The 23,280-nt window shown below is 37.6% G+C and overlaps 1 protein-coding gene and 1 long non-coding RNA gene across 2 annotated transcripts in view; one reads left to right on the plus strand and one right to left on the minus strand.

Moving 5' to 3' along the window:
* The window catches only part of LOC140135844 (uncharacterized), a 216,649-nt gene that overhangs the window by 57,544 nt on the left and 135,825 nt on the right, over nucleotides 1-23,280 (minus strand). The gene's annotated exons all lie outside the window — the stretch shown is intronic.
* LOC140135842 (5-oxoprolinase-like) overlaps nucleotides 1-23,280 on the plus strand; it is a 143,207-nt gene that overhangs the window by 14,044 nt on the left and 105,883 nt on the right. The window contains exons 8-13 of the mRNA XM_072157480.1: nucleotides 5,646-5,734; nucleotides 8,347-8,464; nucleotides 10,024-10,166; nucleotides 16,556-16,684; nucleotides 17,422-17,534; nucleotides 18,987-19,157. Of these exons, the coding sequence (XP_072013581.1) occupies nucleotides 5,646-5,734; nucleotides 8,347-8,464; nucleotides 10,024-10,166; nucleotides 16,556-16,684; nucleotides 17,422-17,534; nucleotides 18,987-19,157 (763 nt within the window). The remainder of the gene's footprint in view (nucleotides 1-5,645; nucleotides 5,735-8,346; nucleotides 8,465-10,023; nucleotides 10,167-16,555; nucleotides 16,685-17,421; nucleotides 17,535-18,986; nucleotides 19,158-23,280) is intronic.

Consider the following 23,280-nt stretch of genomic DNA (forward strand, 5'->3'; position numbering starts at 1 on the left):
AAGGCTTGTAAATAACAAAGGTTTGTAAATAACAAAGGATATGCAAATAAAGTTGTTAGTATTTATACATGTGTAAATATCATGCCACAAGCTACAGAGCACAAGAGTTGATTATACTCCATCCTTCTATAAAGCTAAAAGTTCAATGGTTATTGCATGTAAGTTGCAGAGTTGTTTAATGGAAATTTCAGGGAAATTAATATTCATAAAATGCAAGTAATCTGACCTGAAAACATCAATTGGTAACATGCCCTATGATGACACTAAGATGCCTTATTCTGAGGCTGACATGCAGGCAAACAAACCACCCTATCTAGTTCTTAATATCTTCCATCTTTCATCTTGTTCTTATTTCCATCTTTGAGGGAAGTTTGTTTTGCTATGCAGTGGGTTGGCTAGTGAGCAGAGATTGGAGTCTGAGGGCATAGTTTTATTTAAACATCCTTTAGTGTGCATGTACATGTAATCTAATTGGTTCAAAATTCTTGGGAATGAGATGATATGCAGCCATGCCATGTTTTTCTTCCAAATGCGAAAAATATATTGCCAAATTAGATCTTGGCAGAAGACAGAACATGTCAATAAAACCTATCATTATTGGTTGATGTTTTCAATTGATCATATGTACTTGTGAAATTAAAAGTTAGCAATTTACAACTTCTAATGTATTTTTATAAGCAGCCAGGTGTTTAGTTGAATATTCCACAATGTTGATTTGTTGTTTCTGTAAAAGCCGTAGATGTAGATATTGGGAAAAATTATTAATTTCTTGGAAATTTGTTTGTTAAAATTTTTTGTGCATATATGTGGTACAATTTGTCCTAAGATGCAGCCAATAGTGGTTTGTGTGTGTGTGTGGGGTGTGTTGTTTTTGTGTGGAGGTGGGTGCATTTGTTTTTACAGAGTTGTGTTTATTTGCGAGCTCGAGGCCATCCAAATGAGGATACTGACAGAGAGTATGTATTATTCAGGTCCATGCATGAGGGGTGTATATAGGTAGGGTAGCAGTTGAATGGTATGGATCGTACATGTTTTGGGCTAGGTCCACGCTATGGTATGGTAATTGAAAACAGATGATTCCTCAGTTAGAAGATAGGAAAAAGTTAGGTCCTCATGGAGGTCCTCATTTGGCTGTGTGGATGAGCAAGGGTGTACTGTGTGTGTATGAGATTTACTCTGGCAACTTAGTAATCTGGTATAGCACACTGATTATTTTGAGAATGTACTCGGGAAATGAAGCGCAGCTTGTGGGTGGCGTACCTAAAAGTTTGTTTGGCTTATATAAGGCGAAAATTATTCGGCTTTTGTTACTGCGCACCAGCGCACGTCAATAAAGTTGCAACTCACGCTCGCATAAATTCACATATGCCTGCGTCAGTCACGCATTACGTAACGCACAACTAGCGTAAGCACTTGGCCTAACTGTGTGAACACCATTCTATTTCAATACATGGTGTTATGAATCTATTTTTTCCGCCGTATATAGCCGAACAATCTTTAGTGTAAAATCTAGCCTAATATAATACTAGTAAGTAGGCTTAATTTAAATGATTTTGAAATATGTCATGTTAAGGTCGGTTCATAGTGTATATTTGAAGGCGAATATTCGGCTTTGAATACTTTTTGGTCGTCAAAATATACACGGCTTCGAATATAAAACTATGAACAGGAGAAAGATATATTTCTACAATTCACAGCGTTGCCTGACTGTTAACAAGTATTGCCCGTTGACCTAGGTAAGCAAAATTTAGAGAATTTCTTTAACGTAGTCAATACAATAATAGGTAAACTCAATATTGAATTCACTATAACTATAACTATCACTCGCTGCGAATCTCCCAAAATCAGCAACTGAATCAGCCAATTCAGCATTTAAGCGTTTCTGCTTTTAAGCGTTTTGTGGGCCCTCTCCAAGCAGAGAAAGTCACAAATTTTATCGCGTATTTCAACATGAGTTCATAAATACCGTTTCTAGACCAAAGCTCTACTTGATTATACCTAAATAAATAAATAAATGGTATTTGTGAAAATTCCACCACTCGCCTAGCATCATGCTAGCGAGTGATTAACCACTCGCCTTTAAAATCTAGACGGCAAGGCCTGCCTATGTAGTTAAATTTGGTGTCAAATTAAAGCTTGTGATGAGACCAATAGTACAGTAAGCATGATAAATGTTGTAAAAAATTATTAACATTTGAATAATTAGCATAATGTGCGGGGTGGAGGATGATCAGGAGGAGGATGATCAGGAGGAGCAAATTTAATAAAAGTGTCCCCCAGGGGTCATATAATGCAAGAGGTCCATTTCTTTTTCACATTTTTTTACAATTCACTTTAAACTGCATACTTTAACACCATACAATCATATTCCAAGTAATTTAATTTGCTTTGAGATGCAATTTTGCACATTTTATTTTCTGTTACACATTGAAGTCAATGAGAAAGAATGCCTTGGAAGAGGCTAGCGCAAAACTATTTTCATTTATTGAACCCTATGGTGTTAAATATGTATAAAAAGCTCTGACTGAGAGGAATTAAAATATGTAATTTTTAAATATGTGGGGAACACCTAACTTAAACAAAATTCGAATTTTCCATTTTTTTCCTAAAATATTTGGTATTTTCAGTTTCATAACTCCTTAGTGTTACACCCTGTGTTATTTTTAAGTGCATTTTTGGATTTCTTGTGTTATTTGCTGCAAGAAAATTCACCTTCGAATATACACTATGAACCGAGCTTTAGTCTTGTGCATGTACAATGCCCTTGATACACACATTGATGATACACCAAATTCTGGACAATTACAGATTAACAACAATGCCCTATGATGACACTAACATGCCTTATTCTGAGGCTGACATGCAGGCAAACAAACCACCCTATCTTGTTCTTTATATCTTCATCTTTTATCTAGTCCTTCTATTATTTTCATCTTTGAGGGAAGTTTGTTTTGTCATGCATTGGGTTGGCTTATGAACAGAGATTTGGATCTGAGGGCTTTATTGAATGCTTTATTTTGTGCATGCATTTAATCAAAAGTTGGAATTGGTTGTAAAATCTTACTGTATACATTTAAGAAGTATTATAAAAGAGCAAGCTTCTGTATTTTGTAGTGGTATTAGTTTAGTTGTAAGAAGGGCCAAATAGCGTGCACCCTCGGAAATCAACTTCTAATTAGCATTTCTAGATCAGAAAAACATGTAAAAAAAGATGAGCTATGTTAGAAAATTCAAAAAATGTCCCCAAGGGTTAACGGGGTCAGATTTCATACAACAGCTTTGAAATTTCAAAATTGCTCAGATTTTGTCAAAACAATGCTTAAGTATTCCTCTGGTCATGACGATTAAAAAAGTATAGTTTGACCTATCTGCAACATACTCTTCTTGAGTTATACGCAGAAAGGTCAAAATTGGGGGTGGACAGGGTTTTTTTTCGCCACACGGGTCACTAAAAGTGCTATGATTTCAATGAAAATTTTATTGCAACATCCAGCAATAAAAGTCAATCCCCCCATTGCAGCCTTTATGGCATACTGACTATGACCCATTTTATGATGTTTTGTAAGTAACAAAGCTTCATATAAATGGCGAGAACTATTCCTTATTTGAGTTCATTTTACATGACAAACAATTTGAGACCATTTTCATTTAAATTGGAGCACTTTTAGTTTGTTACCCTGTGTGGCCAAAACAACTACCCCCCCCCCCCCCCCTTTTGACATTTCTGCTTATAACTCAATATAACGATATGTCGCTGATATGTAAAACTATACTTTTTTGAGTCGTTAAGACCAGATGAATACTGTGGCATGGTTTTTGACAAAATCCAAGCAATTTTGAAATTTCAACCCTGTTGTGTGAAATTTGACCAGGGACACTTTTTTAACATAGCTTATCTTTTTCTACGCATTTTCTGGTCTAGAAATGTTTATTTCTGAGGGCGCACGCTCCTTCCAACTATACTATATAGGACCTCTCATAATCTGAATGTTGGTGGGTTGAGTCACGGTTGAATTTTCATTTTTGTCAGATTTTATTTTTTGTTAGGTTATAGAGATGAAACCAACTTGGAAGTATTAAATTATAAATTGAAAGTATAATATTTCTATAATACTGAATAGCTGCTCTCTGAGTTATGTCCAGGGCAGCAAGTGGTGGTCAAGATTTGATAAGAGCCAAACAAATCTTCTTTGTGTTATCAACCTTGTCTTTGGTCCATTGCCTCTGGTATGCTGTACAACTGTCCCCTCTCATCCTTCTCATTGTGATTGGTACATCTTGTATTTTCTGATGTGTGATTGTGTGCTTTGTTTGGTTGGTCTGATCAGTGTGTTTGCTTGGAGGTTTGAGGAAGGATGTTAGCTGCATGGGTGGAGTGATTCTCTATGGGTGTGGCTGTATGAAACAGTATGTTAGTTTGTTGGCTAAATTTTATTAGGGCTTTTAAAATTTATACTCCATTCTCAGTCCCATCGCCACATTCATGGGACCGAGGTAGCATTCGCGCAAATTGCTGGCATACACACAAGCGCGCTTATAGAATTTGTATAGATGCGAGTAGTCATAAACCGTAAACACCATTTTCCGAGGCGCGGAAAGACACCAAATTGGTGTCGTATGACCTATGACCTGATAAACAACACGAACTACTCCAAGTGGAAGTTGTTGACATTGTTTGCGACTTTTGTTGAACAAATTCCTATTTTGTAACAACATGTGACACACCAAAACATAAAGATCGACTATCTAATGACTTCATAGTGTACAATGATTCTAAATTTACCATTATCTGCGGATTCCTTTCTGTTCAAACACGAATTTGTAGTTTCATATTCTTGCCGTGATCGCAGTGTTCGGCGAAGCTGCCAAATAATTCAACACTGATGGCCATGTGATGACGTTGTTCAATCCGGGTCTCTGTGGACTCTACCACTTCTTATAATAGGTATGCTAAATGCTTTTGCGGCAATGGGGGCTGGGATCGCCAGGGGATCGCCCTACGCCGGCTGGGTGATTTGTCAATCAAGTCAATTACCTCCCCTATATAGCCAAGTGGAATTAGTAATATCATGAATATGCTAATCCTGACTTCCCATATCATGAATATGCTAATCCTGACTTCCCATATTGCATTGCGCGATAAACATGGACGACCGCTGCAAGTGAAAAATTTGGCATGTTTTCACCGATTTCATCTAAATGTGTAAGAAATAATCATCTGATTTCAATATGGAATCAAGAAGAAGAAACCGTAATCACCTCATATACGACTAGAGACAATTTCAGTACAATAGTAAGTGTGCGTAATTGCTAACGAAGATGAATTAAGAACCGGTAACCAACACGATAAGGGTGCACCTCCGTGTATGTTGCCTAACCACTCAGTCTCTCCCTGATAGTCATATAACGACCAAATGATAAATGACGACTATCATGGAAGACTGAGTTCCGCAGTCTAAGATGCGAGAGCGAAACAGTTGCCTCAACGCATTGACGTCACTGCTACATCAGGGTGATAAATGGTACAGTAAATGTAAACCTGTATTTCAGATAGTTTCTCGAGCTAACCTTGGCAGAAGCCGGAATATAATTTCATGTCAATAAAACCCATCATTATTGGTTGATATTTTTAATTGTTCACACAGGCACTTCAACTGATGTTAGCCGTTATGCAGGTGAATATGAGCATGTGTTTGAGACTACTACGGCAGGTGTTACAATTCAAGCCCCACAGGTAAGGCAGTCCTTTCAAAATTATAGAACTCCCACAGTCACAGTGCCTGTTGGATTGTTCTGACATATATTTAGACCCATTAGCCTAGAGTCCGAAGTTTTCCGTTTTACGGAAAACAGAAGAAAATCACGGAATCGTAGGTACAACACGGAAAATGTCATTTTTGTATGATGTGACAAAAATTGTTAAAAGATAGGAGAAATAAAAAAAAAATGTTAAAAACAATCATGAGTTGTGTATGTCAATTTTTATGACAAAAATACTGTTTAATAATACCGAAATAAAGGTATGTTACTAAGGCATGAACCCCCTATATCCCTAAAAACATCGTAATAGTCGGCCAATTATCGTGAGAATGTTCCAATTAGAACACATTGATCGCGATATTGAACACTTTATAGTGACATTAATATCATTGTTTAAACATTTTAAGCTTTATTCATGACACAGATTTACAAATTTTACAACACGGATTACAACACGGAAAATGGATTTTAGAAAACGGTAAACTTCGGACTCTACATTGGCCCTAACAGAACTAAGTCTCACTGAAGCTCACTATTAAAACCACTATTTTAGTCCCTATTCATGTTGCATGAATCACTATTGTGGGCCATCCTTCTGATACTTGAGTGTTTGGACAACCGGAACAGTTTTGACAGGTCTTTTGTCTACCTCTCTGTTTGTAAATAGAGGTGGATGTCAAAATCGCCATCCTCGCCGAATAGAAGGTAACAGCTTTAGTAGGGTACTGGCGTGTACTAGTCACGATTATCGCACTTTCAGTTTCCCACGCGTTTGAACGGGAATTGGATTGCGTACTTTTTCGATGTCTAGTGAGCAAATTTTTTTAATATTTTGAGAAAATGATGTCAAATTTTCTATTCTGTATTGTTTGGTAATAATGTCTTTTGCCAATAGTATGTTTAAAGTTGTAATTTTGTGTTTTTGATCTTAAAGATCGGATATTTTCGCTTCGATTCAATTCTGAACCCTTCGCAAGGGTGCCGATTTCAGCAGAACTTTGACGATTATTTTGCCTTTTTGGACACTAAAATGCTTTCGATCCTTAATTTTGTTTCAACCGAGTCTTAAATTAGCAAGCACAATACGGTTGGTACCACTTTTATATACATTGATGAAATTTTAAAGATTTTTTTCAAGTTTCTAACCGGCGCAAATCGTTAAGTGTGTATTTCCCATTGACATCCAAAATGGCGTAAGCCAGTCCTCAATATACATAGGTACGGCGTATATAGGACTGGCAAGCGATTCTAGCGTGTACAGGGGTATCGCCTTTGATCGTGCATGTAAACATGCCAGTTTGTGAGTCAACATGCGATTTGATACTCTGTGCACTGGTGCACGCATTGATGTAATTCTCTTGAGGAAGCCAAATAGACAGTAGTAGATGGTTCAATTGGTAATTTTGTGTGACAAAACTTAAGTTTTTACTTGCTTAATATATCATCCCTCTTGTCAGAGGACTTCATCAGATGTGAGTATTGGATCCACGTTCCCGGGAAACTAACTTTTATATAATTGCAGAAGATTTATGATGAAACAATAGCATTGGGCTATTCCATATAAAATCCACACTACCCCTGTGGAAGATTTTGGAAATATCTTCACAGACGGGGAGTATGAATTTCAAATGGAATTAGCACATTAGCAACTCCATTTGAATCTCACTCTCCCTCAGGAGAGGATTCAGGTTGAATCTTTCTTAGGGGGTGTATGAAATTCAAATGGAGCTGCATAATGTGCTCATTCAATTTGAAATTCATACTCCCCCTTGTGGCAGATATTTCCAAAATCTTCCACAGGGTTAGTGTGGATTATCAGTGTGTTGCCGAAGTAATATTAAGATGATGGATATTATTACCATACCCTATGATGACACTAAGATGCCTTATTCTGAGGCTGACATGCAGGCAAACAAACCACCTTATCTAGTTCTTAATATCTTCCACCTTTCTAGTCCTTCCTTATTTCCATCTTTGAGGGAAGTTTGTTTTGCTATGCACTGGGTTGGCTAGTGAACAGAGATTGGAGTCTGAGGGCTTTAAAAATTATTTAATGTGTGCATCCTGAGTGCTTACTTTCAAATTGCATAAGTATGTAATGTTTAAATAGTTCTGTCATCATATCATATTCCTTGGCTATGCTGCAGTGGTAAAACTGTAGAAACCTAATGTAAATTTATGCCATTTAAGCCTCTGGTTTCCAAGTTTTTGTTTGTACTGCCTCTGTTGTGGTAGTTACTTCCATTGGGTGGTATGAGTTTTTCTTGTGCTGTTTTCTATCTCACATTGAGATTTACCATTAAAACAATCTGTTTCAAAATTTTTAGATGTATTGCTCCAGCAGTTTTGATATGAAAAGCAAACAAATGTATATATAACATTGCCCCATAAGGTACCTGGTGCTTGTGACCACATTTTTATTCCCATATCTCAGGTGTTAAAAATATCAGCTTTCTTCTGATATCAAAATCTCTGTTTTGATGAGGAAAATTGTGGAATAAATCTAGTAACACCTTTAACCCTTCATCATGTTTAAACTTGATAGAATGCTACATCGATGGTGTTTTGCCATCTGCTTTATTTCAGCTGGATATCAACACTGTTGCAGCAGGTGGTGGCTCCAGGCTGTTTTTCAGGGCTGGACTCTTTCAGGTGGGACCAGAGTCTGCTGGGGCTCATCCAGGACCTTCATGTTATCGCAAAGGTAAGAATCAACATCATCAGTTATCAATGGAGATGAGGAAATTGACTATTTGAAGCACTTCAGTAATCCATTTACTAAAAGATTGTGTACTTCACATTGTCAGATCTGCCAACTGTCCCTCATTTTGAGGGACTGTCCCTGACTTTGGGTTTTTCCAAAGTGAAAAAGAGGGACAATCCTGCTTTCTTGTAAGAACAGCAGAAAATGATGCAAATTTCACTTTAAAATTTTGCTATAGCATTCTCTTAGTCTATTGTGATAAATTTACACCTGCAAAACGTTCCCTGAATTATGAAAGTATTGCACACCTCAAATCTTTGAATTTGTCGGTATCTGGTTTGTGTACATATTGTGTACATACAAAACCTTGCGTACAAGGTTTTGTCCTCAATGTCCCTCTTTCTGACTTTGATAGGTTGGCAGGTCTGCATTGATTTGCCAGAAACTGAGCAAATATTACTGTAATTTATGACTATTGAACGTAACCCCCTCAGAATGACATACTTCTCTTACACTATTTTTGATTGGTTAATTATTCACAGCCCCAAGGAAGGATAACTTTTGCTTTATTGGGCCTTCGTGTATATATATTTATGATATAGGATTTCCAACAAAATCATAATTGACCATGCACTTTTCCCATATTTGCCAATAACACTTCTATTGCCAGGGTTCTTCGCGTAAGCAGGCGGTCGCGAAAGCAGGCGTAAACTTGTGGTTGCAAGAACCACCTTGTTGTGATTTTGAGTTTTCCAACATTGACCAACACATATAAAAAGAGAATGCGCGTATTTACTTTTGCAGTAGCTGTATTGAGCGTGAAAAGCATGAAACTTTACCATAATGATAACAGCTGTTAAAGACTTTATATGACTCTTTATCCTGACTGCTCATATCCATAAATATCAGACTTGAGTGAGTCCTGTTTATCATGGACAGTCTGTGTAGCTCAGTGGTTAGAGCGCTCGCCCGCAAGTCCCCGCACAGACATGTATGCTCTGGTTTATCCAGGCGGCGGATGACATGATCGAGCCGGCAACTTGTGAAACCGCCCGGCCGTATGGCATTTTCCAATATAGTCAGTTAGTTTTGTGGGGTTCATTATCGCAACCCCAACGGTTTTAGCTTGTATTTATATTATTTATCAACATAGGCCTATTTGTTTGTGATATTTCAAGCATTTTAAAATTTCAAAATAATCCCATTCAATTACACGGTTGACGATGAAAATTTACTGAACTTAGAGAAAGCAATGCGGCCACCACCTGGGTTTATCTGCATATGCATGTTATGTTTCCACTTGTGATTTCATGTTTAATTGTGCTAGTGTGCGATGTGTAATTCTTCTTTCCCCTGTATATTGATATATTAAGAATAACGATTAAGCATCATTAATTTGACCTTGTGCGCTAGTTTGAAAGTTTCTATGTTCCAGTGTATGGTGCGTAAGCCTCTTGCGTTGTTTGTGCGACTTTTTATGTCTTGATATACAAAACAAAACCCGAGGACCTCTTAAACATGATCTTGGATATCACCATCTTTGTGTCATCTGAATACAGGTGGTCCATTGACGGTAACAGATGCTAATCTGGTGTTAGGCAGGTTACTACCGGATTACTTCCCCAAGATATTTGGCAAGTCAGAAGACCAACCTCTGGACAGGGAAGCATCTCTAAATGGCTTCAAAGAACTAACTGAACAAGTAAGTTGCAATAGGCTGTCCTTTTTAAAATCCACACTCCCCTTGTGGAATCTTTAGGTAAAGCCTTCCACAGACAGAGTATGGGTTTGAAAGAGAACAGACAATAATTGGGTAACTTGCATTCAGAATACTCCATATACAGGGGGAGTATGGGTTTCAAAATGATTACCCCTAATCAATTCCGTTTGAAAAACATACTCCCTCTGTGGAAGCCCTGTGCAAGTCAGAAGACCAACCTCTGGACAGGGAAGCATCTCTGAATGGCTTCAAAGAATTAACTGATCAAGTAAGTTATAATGGGCTGTGGAAGATTTCGGTAAAGTCTTCCACAGACAAAGTATGGATTTGAAATAGAATAAGACAATAATTGGGTATTAAACTTCCATTTTAAATACTCACTCCAGTTGTCGAAGATATAGGTAAAGCCATATACATGGGGAGTATTGGTTTCAAATTAAGCAAAATGAACTTTTAAGAGATCAATAGAAACAGGTCTTCCCAGTCATCGCCCCGATATCTTCATGGCAGAAATCGCCATGGTAGGTTGAATCCACCGCCACGCATGGCCATTTTGTATCGACCTGTTTAATAGTTCCCATGGGCCGAAGGACATCTGACTAAGGCTACTGACAATAGCCCCGATTAGCTCGGTGACTGACCTCGCTGTGTGTCAGTGGAGCATGGTAGGCCATAGGTCATATGCTTTTAGATTACCTTCACGATTGGCCTATACACTGCGCTATATAATTCGGCACATATAAATCAGAATTATAGTCAGTTTTTTGACTCAAGACGCAAGCTACTCTCTCAAGACGCAAGCTAACGACTATCATATCTGTTCAAAATATATATTCATGTGCAAGGAACCACATCTGGTTTCTTTATACAAAATCATTTACGGAGATATTCATCATTTTCTACCCCGGTATCCAAAGATTTTCTTCTCATATCAAACTCGTGCATGGCAAATCCACGTGTATCGATCCCGGGTATTTATTTTAGTATCTCTGCTGACAAAGTAATTATTAGCCAGGCGATGTCGGTGTGTGACATAGCATTTTCGCCCTATGATGACATTTAGATGCCTTATTCTGAGGCCGACGTGCAGGCAAACAAACCACCTTATCTAGTTCTTAATATCTTCCATCTTTTATCTAGTCCTTCTATTATTTCCATCTTTAAGGGAAGTTTGTTTTGCCATGCAGTGGGTTGGCTCATGAGTAGAGATAAGGATCTGAGGGCTAATATAAACTGGGCTAAAAAAAACTTTTTCACAAAGTCATATCTTAAAATCCTGTCCATAAAAATAAACCAAAATTGCACACAGGATTACTTCAATACTCGAGTCTAAATACTGGTCAGTAACCAAACAGTTGTTCAACTGACACAACAGCAAAATGCACTGACATGGAACAGCTTTCTGGACCACATTCACTGCACCCAACACAAGAAATCTGTGAGTGAGTGTGATAGTATGGAACAAGACCTGTTTCTTGAAGAAAGTGTGTGAAAAGCAGAAGCAGTCCGTTCCACACTATTCCACTTTTTGGAAATTATCACTGGTGTAAGGATCTTGTGCGCATTTTCATAGATTTCCTTTGCTGGATGCCAATTATTTGCCTGTGAAAGTGGTCCGAAAAGCTGTTCCGTGTCAGTGCATTTTGCTGTTGTGTCAGTTGGAGAACTGCTTGGTTACTGACATGTGTTTAGAGTAGAGTATTGCAGTAATCCAGTGAGTAATTTTTATGGACAGGATTTGAATATATGACCTTGTGAAAAATTATAAGTTTCTTTTTGAGCCCAGTTTATGTGTCATAAATGCTGAAAACTCTTGAGACAGTTTTGAGGTTTATCTAGTATAAACCAGGAAACGGACAAAATGAAAATGTTTGTACCAGTGGAAATTTTTGTTTATTTACCAGGTGAAATATTTAGGCAGAAACATGTTTCATTGGTGAGATTTTATGTGCATCAACTAAAAATACCGGCCAACCCATGTAATTCCTTTGTGCTCCCAGGTTCAAAATATACAAGAGGAAAACGGTAATGGTAGCACAATAATTTCAACAATACACAGCATTAAAAGATTAACTCATGAAGAATTCAACTTGGCCTTCAAACTCCAAGACACTGGTGAATTTGCTCCAGCTCGAGAGGATTTCCTGAAGACAAAATTCCAGTCATCAGAGATGTGATTGGTGGTAGGCTGCGACCATGGACTCGCAGGCTTTCACACGTCAAAGAATCGCTGCAACATAAAACAGAAACCAAGAAATCAATTGCTATATAGAGGTGCATCTTCCAACACGTGTGAATATACACGACTGTAGATCAGCACAATCAGAACAACCCAGGATGCCATGGTTGTCTTGTGACTCAATCTAATCTGTATCAAAAGTGGGGGCTGAGTGCAATTGTCGAATTGAAATATACTATGTGCTCCTTCGTGTCATCAAAGCAGAAGCTACACCATGAAATCTTGCTATCGGGTCGTGGCTGAAAGACTGCAGAGCCATTCGCAGTGTAGCCCTAGGTTTGATCAACACAAACATTGCCGTCGCTGGTGCCCAATGCCTTTTGTCATCTATGAACAAAGCTGTCCCATGTACTGCAAGCCTACAGAAGCAACTGAACACTATGTGTAAAGCTGTATGAGCTGCAATGAGGATGACATGGCAAATCATCAAAAAACCTTGGAGAATGGCTATGCTTGTAACACTCCCATTCCTGCCAAAAATGATAGACACACAATGTTAGTTTGAGGAACAGCAGAGGTAATACACCATTTGCCCAGCTTGTGGAAAAGTCATTGGTTTTAATCATGTGAGCTCGGACAAATGTTGAGAGCTATTGGGACAAATGTTACATGTCCTGTACACCAGGGGTGCATAGTGACCATAGTTGCAAGCAGCAATGTAGGCGAAGAAAAATGCAGAGGTACAAAGCAAGCTTAACAAATAGCTGCTGGAAAAGAACTGATAACTGTGGACAAGTTAACCACTGATGCCAATGGCAAAATGGTAGAGGGTTTTGGTACTACAATGCAGAAATCACTGGTGTCAAAACCAAATCTTGTTACAGTGCACCTAAACCGCGCTGTAGTCAGGGCTATCTCACACTATGCACCCATGCACGTCTAAAGAGCGGTGACAAGCTACAGATAAGCTGGCGGATAGCATAGCCTGGCATACTGAAAGAAAGGTCCACGCTGCTACGATCAAATACTGGAATGCGGGGAAAAAACTGCGAAAATCTGTTGCTGCAACAACCCCAGCAATGATGCAATATTATGAAGGAAAGCATTTTAGTGTGTTATGGCAAAGGTCATGTGTATGAATATTTGCTCAAGTTTGCGCACAACTCTTTCAGATTTTCTGAACAGGATGTTACCTCACTAACCTCTATAATTTGGTTCACCTTAAGTTCGGTAGTGACGTCAATGCTTTTTCGTGGTTGCGGCACAAGCGTGCCAAACCACCTTTGTATGCGCGTGTGTATACTCATCGTGTTTAACTTTACGTGTGAGATTCAATAATGCGGCGAGCAAAATACGTACATACTTCACTACCGAGCTTGAGGTGAACCAAATTATACATTGCAGAAGGAGAGTGGGCAGGGAGGCACAGATGCAAGACTCAATTCAGTTTTACTACTCGGAAGGCAGAGTCTGCAACGACCAAACCCAGGCACTTAATGATCCGCTCTCGAAATGGCATCAACCTAGATCACAGAGCCATTCACATTATTAACAATGTGGTTGGAAATTTCAAACTACTTAAGGCCAAGTCTTGCGGAGTTCCTTCGTACTCATACTAACTGCATGAAAATCCTTTAATCTGATGAATAAACGCAATGAAATGTTGTTTTCCTGAATTTGGATACCTGAAGCCCTATGATGACACTAAGATGCCTTATTCTGAGGCTGACATGCAGGCAAACAAACCACCCTATCTAGTTCTTAATATCTTCCATCTTGTTCTTATTTCCATCTTTTAGGGAGGTTTGTTTTGCTATGCAGTGGGTTGGCTCATGAGCAGAGATATGGGTCTGAGGGCTAACAGGAAATGTATCACAAATGCTGGGCAGTAGATCTAGAATTCACTGCTTTCTAATGTGCATTGTTGAAAATTGGTTCCTACATTGGATATTCAATGCAACTATTTGTTATCCAACCTATTTCCAATTATATTTGCCAGGATCGGAAATAAATGGTTCAAGCCCAAGAAATTATGATTTATGATTTTATGAAGCTCAGGCAAACTTCCTAAAGTTATTTAAATCATAAGCCTATGCTCCCGGAAGAGAAGGATTGAGATCTTCTTCCGATAAGACTCTGCTTAGTCAGCCTAGGGCACATAGAGCAGCTGGTTTAAATACCTTCTGTCTCTGGCCCGAGGGAATGGAACAAACTCCCTTAAGCCATCAGGGAGTCTCCATCAATTCCAGTTTTCAGAAAGAAACTGAAAACTCACCTTTTCAGTTAGCTTCTTACTTGTTCCTTCTGTGTTTCTATTTTATTCCATCCTTTCTCTCCTTGTTCAGCGCTTTGATAGATTTTAAAGGGGCTTTATAAATATCTTTATGTATGTATAATTTCTTGGGCTTGCATGGTTTATTTCCAGTACGCGCATACATTATTTGTGTCTTGCATGGTTTATTTCCAGTCCGCGCATACATAATTTGTGTCTTGCATTTTCTTATGCCCTGCCAGGGTGAAGCATAACATATAAATATGAGCGCTGTAATGTTAGTCAGCTTCAGCACGCTATAGTATTTTGCTGTAAACCTTTGACAAGAGCATACTTCTGTGACGTTGTCAAGGTGCGTGCGACACATAGCATGTGGACTTTACACGGTGTATGCATTGTTAATTCTGCCATATACGCATCATACACATTGTGAGTATAGTCTTGTCAACGTCGCAGAAGTTTGCTCTCGTTGTAGGTTGACAGCAATTTACTAAAGTGAAAACATGCTGGATTCAAGTGTGTGAGGGTTAATTTATTACAAATATTGGGGAATGAAAGAGTAGGTTGCTCAATAGAAATACATGGTAAAATATGTAAAGTGTGCTGAGGCTTGTGGATCAACGTCGGCGTTGTGCCTGTGCGTAGCGCACTATAAATCACTGCGCTTTAAAAAAAAATGTAAGTTATCTTAAGGTGAGACCCAATCAATATTTCAACTGCTCAGTGCCAGAAGTGGGTAGCTGGGTGCAATATATTCTATGTAAATTGCTAAATGTTCACAGGGCAGCTATTGCACTTACCCACTTCTGGCACTGAGCAGTCGATTTGCCATAATAACCCAAATCGGCATTGGAAGTTTACAATGCATTGTGGGACAGTTTTTGGAGTTTTGGGACACTTTTTCCTTTGACCTATTGGGAAAATTCAGAAATATTGGGGTTTTGTACGTACAAAATATCATCTAAAATGTTTTACAATAATTGAAACAAATATATAAAAAAAAAATTTCATAAATTAATTATTTAAGTATTTTTAATGATAATATTATGACAATAATAAGTAAATTAATAATAAGTACATCAATTTTCCCGATATTTCCCAAAACTGCTCTCAAAAACCGGAAGTTAGAATGGCGATTGGGCTTATTTGCAATTGCCTAAACAGACCCTCGCATCTTCCTATACACTTTTCAAGTTTGGAGTTCAATTATGTATTTTCGGGAGACAGTCATAGAAAGACATCTTTTTTATGCAATGTCATTTTCTTAATCGGATACCTATAATTGCCCTATGATGACACTAAGATGCCTTATTCTGAGGCCAACATGCAGGCAAACAAACCACCTTATCTAGTTCTTAATATCTTCCATCTTTATCTAGTCCTTCCTTATTTCCATCTTTGAAGGAGGTTTGTTTTGCCATGCAGTGGGTTGGCTCATGAGCAGAGATTGGAGTCTGAGGGCTAACGGATGTTTCTTAAAGGCGGAACAATATTCCTGAGCAGGTCTTGACATAAGCCAGAATTTCTGAGGGCCATTTGGGCCCTTGATCTTAAATGTTTGAGGCCCCTCACAAAAAAGTGAGAAAAGGGTACATTTGCCACAAATTTTGCGCACCAGATGTATCTTTTGTGGGCCCTCACTGATTTTTGGCCCTCCTTTATTTCAAGGGCTGTTCCTGAGAGTTTATAGCTAATTGCTGCTGCTTCTGAGTATACATAGGCTGCAACAAATAGACTATGTGACAGAATTAAACATATTTCCTGCAACCAGAACTTCCAATAGATCTTCCCCAAAATACAATTTTATTGCCTGTGATAGATGAGTGTGACAATAGAAGGGAATTTAGAGCTGTGGAATTTATAGGATTTTTATGTTTAAAATATATTTTCTTTTTTTGTCTATCTTATAATCTTCTGCAGGTGAATGAGTTCCTATCCAGCCAGCCAGGGAGTGTCAAGAAGGACCCAATGACTATGGAAGAAGTTGCTATGGGGTTTGTCAATGTTGCTAACGAGACGATGTGTCGTCCAATCAGAGCACTGACTCAGGTAAGATATAAGTCCTATACTGCTTGTCATCCTGAGATTTGTAATGATGTTTTAGGTTGCATAGCTTTGTAACATATGCACCATTCTTGGAATGGTGCAATAATCCGCTCACGGCACAATCGGAATGATGATGCATTTTGATGTTACTACCAATCTCGAGGTGATAAGCAGGTATTGTCCATATTCTTCCCCATTAGGTATTATTTTCCTATCCTCATTTTGTATTATTGTATTCTCTGCATGTTTGATTTTGTATGAATAAGTCTTATACTGCTTGTCATTCCAAGATTGGTAATGATGTTTTAAGTTGCATAGCCTTGAAATGTGTGTACCATTCTCAGTATGGTGGAATAATCGCAACACAATCGGAATGATGACACATTTTGATGTCACTAATCTTGAAGTGACGAGCAGTTATTGTTTCAAGTTGTTGTCCATATTCTTCCCCATTTATAGGTATTATTTTCCAATCCTCATTTTGTATTATTGAATCTGCATGTTTTTTGCAATTATAATTGTATGATCTTGACCTCTTGGGAGATCAGTATTTATGTAATTGAAAGATTATAAATAAAGCTGGAATAAATAAAGTGTTTTGCCTGTTTCTTTACAACCTGGATCTGAAGTGTAAATAAGCAACACATTTCATGATGGAATGTATGCCATTTTCATATCATTTACAAAATAGCTTGGCATTAGGTAATAAAGTACTATTTCTTGTTATTTTTTTTGTACAGGCCAAAGGTCATGACACATCCAGACATGTACTGGCATGTTTTGGTGGTGCAGGAGGTCAGCATGCATGCGCAATTGCTAGATCATTAGGAATGGCAACAGTTTTCGTTCATAGGTAAGGCCAAAACAATAGGGTTTGTTTGTTTTTGCATGTTGTGACTTAGGATATTTCTCTAACAGTATCATCAGGGGTGTGATTCTGCAGGATTTATCCAGTTTTCCTGGAGTTTTTTGTGGCCAAATTTAAACAATTGTATTGATTTTCAGCCTGTTTTGGGGTATTTTAGCCCAATTTCACACTGTTTTTCAGGATTTTCTACTACTTACTGGATATTTCACAAGCTTTGAATCATACCTCTGTATCATGTATAAGATTCTTGATGGTAATGCTCTAGAATATCTTTGTATAATACTCCCATCAGGCTGATTAAGATCTTCTGCTCGATGTCCATTGCCAAAATATTTTTATTCCAAGTTTTAAGTTACATTGATCCAGAGGTTTGCATGCTAGAAGCAAAAATGTGCACCATAGTGGCCCATAAAACAGTACATGACTTCAAAGTTGTTGGCTTTTTTCCATTGATTTATTAAGAAATTCAGAACATCAGATGGTGATAACTTTAAAATGTTAATTTGATGTGATGAGACAACATTCCCCAATGTCTTTGCTGCTGTTTCCATGGGGAAATGCTTGATGTCAGTTTTCCTAATGCCTTCATTGAAAGGAATGGTATAACATTGATTTTGATATTAAAATGTTCACTGATTCAGATAAAATACTGTAATATAAATATTTAAAGCTTGCATATTCTCTCAAATATATGTGATGCGATCAAGCAAAATCAGTCGGAACTCGGAAATATCGAATTTTCAGTTCCTTATAGGATAGAAAATGCATTTTGCAGAAAACCCTATTGAAATTGAACAACCAGTTCCAATGATATGAGCAATTAAGAGTTCCCAAAACAACAGAAAACATAAGGAAATATTTCTTTTGTTTGGCTTTATCTCAAAAATCAATATTTCCGAGTTCCGACTGATTTTGCTTGATCGCATCACATATGTGACCCGTTCTGACAAAACCAAGAACAAGTCGCATTTTTGACATTTCATGATTTGAATAAAAATGTAAGCACAGGGTAATAAGCTTCAAAATGATACTAAAATTATATACATAGCATCAATAAATCAATAAGTTATGGATAATTCTGTAAATGATACCTTGATATTTTTGTTTGAACTGCTATTCTGAGAATTGGGCTAATTAGTTTCCTGCTTTACTCAGGATTGAATAGGGATTATCATAGTTCAACTGTCAATTATTGATTAAAAAAACCTCTTTTTAATAAGTACTTTTGAAAGTCCACTCAGTCTCAAGGTCAAATACCATGAAATTAAAAATTCCAAAATTAGATCTTTTTTATGGGAATGTCATCTTTAAAGGCTGGTCACATATAAGCAAACCAATCATAGATAAACGAAAAATGTTTCCAGCAAGGTGCAGATTAATGTTTGACTACCCGCAACTAATCATATCCCACCATCTCCTCTCCATCCTATATATTAGATATGCAGGTATTCTCTCAGCCTATGGCATGGCACTTGCAGATGTGGTCCATGAGGCACAGGAACCGTGTGCCAAGAAGTACGAGGCGGAGTCCTTCGACTTCATAGACCAAAGGATTGATGAACTCAGCAAACAGTGTGTGGAAGACTTGGAGAAGCAGGGATTTGCAAGGTAGGCATATGCACCAGTTACCAATACTTGGAAGGCATACGATAACACACAAAAATTATATTTTTTAAACAAAAATTATTTTAGTTGATCTTGCCATAAATTCCCTGAAAAAAACAACTAGCAGAATTCCCAAAATCTAAAAAATAATTTGTTTGAAAATAACCCTATATACAGGGTGTATCAAAATTAAGTGAACAGTTTGAAAAATGCAACTAGATTCAAAAGTAAAGGGATATTTGGTCAAAATGATAATCTATAGTTTGATCAGCTCTCAATAGGCAGGAAATATTAGGCTTTTACCACTACGCCAAAAAGTAGACCCACTTTAAGAATGCTGTTGACCGGTCTTGTCTATATTTTGTGTGTTAAAGAAAGCAGACAAAGTATAGGATTTTAATTAAAAATTCGTGATGCTTCTAGCGAAATGTCACAAGACAATCCTCAAAATAAAACATTTTGATATTAATCCCTGATATTATAAGGCCCGCCGATTACAAGCTGATCAAAGTATAGTGCCATTTGCAAATGGTTTACTTTATTTTGATACACCCTGTACAGTTGTATGCCTTCCATGATTTGTACATTGAATAGCAAGCAATTGGTGACTGGTGCATATACACATAAATTGAGATAAAGCTAAAAATGGAGCAAATTCGTTTCAAACAGTTTTCGAATTATATTTCAAGTTACAGCTGTTTGGTGCAACAAGCATGTCTGACTGTGATATGAATTTGTGAACTTTTTGGCCGATGTGATGTTTTATATCCGCTATATTGGGCTGTTCCAATTGAAATCCACACTACCCCTGTGGAAGATGAAAAATATCTTCCATAGAGGGAGTATGTTTTTCAAATGTAATTGGTCAGGGTAAATCATTTTGAAACCCATACTTACCCAGTGTTATGGCTTTACCCATATCTTACACAACTGGAGTGAGTATTTCAAATGGAAGTTACCCATTTGTCTATTGTATTCAAAACTCAAAACTCCCCCTGTTGAAGATATTAGCTAAATCTTCCACAGGGGTAGTGCGGATTTTAAATGGAATGGCCCAATTTTTGATCAGCACCAAATAGGTCGGAATTGCTGGATTTTTATTTCTTCACATGCAAAAATTTAGATGGCTTATATGTGCGAGTTTTGGTTTGTGTGTCTGCCAAGCCCATCATACGTACTGCTTCCATTGTGTTAGTGTTTTGCCACCACATATGTGCATCAATTTCAGTTGTATCAATCTTAGCTATAATGGGCTATTCCAGTTGAAATCCATACACCCCCACGGAAGACATGACCGTCATCTTCCAGTGTGAATGTCAAATGGGGTTACCTGTATGGGTGACTCCAATTCTAAATCTACACCCACCATAAGGGGTGTATGGATTTTAAATGGAACAGCCCGATGAGGCCTTCCTGATTGGTGCTGACCAAAGATGAGGATGAAATTATGTGATGTGATCAAGCAAAATGAGACATGTTGAAATTTTTTGGAGCGACACAGCCAAATAAATGAACAATGTCTTTGTTTTCTATTGTTTAGGCAACCAACACTGAAAATATTGTTCATGCCTCTGAAACAAATGGTTGAATTTTGATTGTATTCTCAGCACAGTGTAACAATAAGTTAAACAATAAGCCTTTTTGAAGTATGGCGGACACAAATGGAGAGGGCGAACTTTGGTTTCAGTAAACTTTTCTATGCTTTCTCAGCTGACAAAAGTTGACTCAAACCAAAGTACGCCTTTCCTTTTGTGCCCGCCATACTTCAAGAAGGCTTATGAAGAATCAACACGGAATATTGGTTAATGCTCTCATTTTGCTTGATGATATAAAATATCTTTTTTTGAGTATAACAGGTACAGTTTTACAGCTGTTGAGTATTACAGGTACAGTTTTACAGCTGTTGAGTATTACAGGTACAGTTTTACAGCTGTTGAGTATTACAGGTACAGTATTAGACATAGCTACAGGTCTACTGCTGTTGAGTATAATTTGCAAGCATATTTCTTCAAGTGCGGAGTATTACAGGTTCTAGCCTACAGCTGCTGAGTACTGCAGCTGCAGATTATCAGCTGCGAAGTGTTGCAAGAACAGTTCTTCACCATTGGACCAGAGCGCAGCCGCTTGCCAAAATTGTTCACTTATTTGCTTAGAGAAATGTGATGCGATCAAGCAAAATCAGTCGCAACTCAGAAATATTAAATTTTCAGTTTCTTATAGGATAGTAAAAAGCATTTACAATGCTGGATTTTGCAGAAACCCCATTGAAATCGAACAACCAGTTCTAAAGATATGAGCAATTAAAGAGTTTCCAAAACAAGAGGTAACAAAAGGACATATTTCCTTTGTTTGGCTAATCTTCAAATCAATATTGCCGAGTTCCGACTGATTTTACTTGATCGCATCACAAATGTGAGAGTAGTGGATACCTGAATGTAAGGACACATAATAAGCCCAATCGGCATTAGAAGTTTGCAATGCATTGTAGGACAGTTTTTGCAGTTTTGGGACACTTTGTCCTTTGAACTTTCAGAAAATTCAGAAATATTGGGTTTTTGTACGTACAAAATATAATCTAAAATGTTTTACAATATTTAAAACAAATATGAAAAATATTAGTATTTTATAAATTAATTATTTGGTATTTTTAATGATCAAAATTATAACAATAATAAGAAAATTAATAATAATTACGTCAATTTTCCCGATATGTCAGAGGTCAAAGTGTGCCAAAACTGCTCTCAAAAACCGGAAGTTTTGGGCTTATTGTCACCTTACCAAATGTGTACTCAGTCAGGATGTTAAGAGTAAATGCAGACTGGACCAGATAAGTTTTATATCAAATTACAAGTGTATTTATTTGTTTTAAAAAAAAAATAATGACGTTCAAAGAAAATATTACAATGTGTTTCAAAAGATACATATACTTTTTTTAACGTCCAAAATATTGTCTTTTATTTGATTGAGAAAAAAAATGTGCACAATTTCCTGTTACCGGTTTGCTAATTGCTACGGTATACGCAAATGTTCGTATGATGATGAAATCCTCGATATAAATTCAGATGAAAAGTTCACACCATATGGTCTTCATCATAGCTGTAGGCGAGCCTGTAGCTTGATAAAATTGATGCAGAGTAGATGTTCCAATGATGTTGAAAAGACTTCTTGATGCGAAATGAGTTTCCCAAAACCCAATGGAAAACGGGGAATAAAACTTGATATCATATGACTTGTGTCTGGAGATGACTCGGGCTCAGTTCAGGTAACACCATACCAACAATATTGTCATGGCTGCTGTCCCTTGTATCTTCACCGAAGTTTAAGTACACTCGAAGGTGATTTACTCTCGTCAGTAAATACATATTGAAGATATACGCGCAAGCACATAACTGAAATTTACCACGAAGAGCCTGGAGCTATGATGGCTCATCTAGCTGCAGATTTCAGGAAGCCTGCTGCGCTATCGCCTTTTCTATGACCTGATGCGCTAAAGTTGGCAATTTTAAAGTATTTTTCACTAGAGCTAACATCTCCAAAAGCATTTTTACTTTTGTATTGGCCTCCGCAGCCATCAGTTCTCTGATGTGTTGCAATTCAGGGAGCGAAGCTTTGGTACTATAATTTGGTTCACCTTAAGTTTGGTAGTGACATCATTGCTTTTTTTTGTGGTAGCGCCATAAGCGTGTAACATACCGCCTCTTTACGTGTGCGTGTACACTCAACGCGTTTAACTATACGCATGCGAGTCGATACTGCGGCAAGAAAAATACGCACATACGTCACTGCCGAACTTGAGAGTGAATAATGCACAAAATTGAAGTCATGTCCCAAGTCATCAGACATCGGTAGCCAGTGTTACTTAAACATGAGATTCTAATGTATTGCCGTCAGGGACAGTGGATCACCAGACGACACATGCGTAAATGGCTACCTGCATGGGACCAATGTAATGACTGGGCCTCTTCTTGGATAATTGAGGAAAAGTTCTCGGAAAAGTCCATTTCTAAAGCAACATGGTCATGTGGGAGGTTCTGAATTAAGTTGTTCCATTGAGTATGTTACTGCAAATAAGTCATTAAGTGTTCTAGCAGAGTTTTTGGTGGGGTTTCTTTTTTAACAAAATCCA

This window comes from Amphiura filiformis, chromosome 16, assembly GCF_039555335.1.
Source record: "Amphiura filiformis chromosome 16, Afil_fr2py, whole genome shotgun sequence".
NCBI classification, from domain to species: Eukaryota; Metazoa; Echinodermata; class Ophiuroidea; order Amphilepidida; family Amphiuridae; genus Amphiura; species Amphiura filiformis.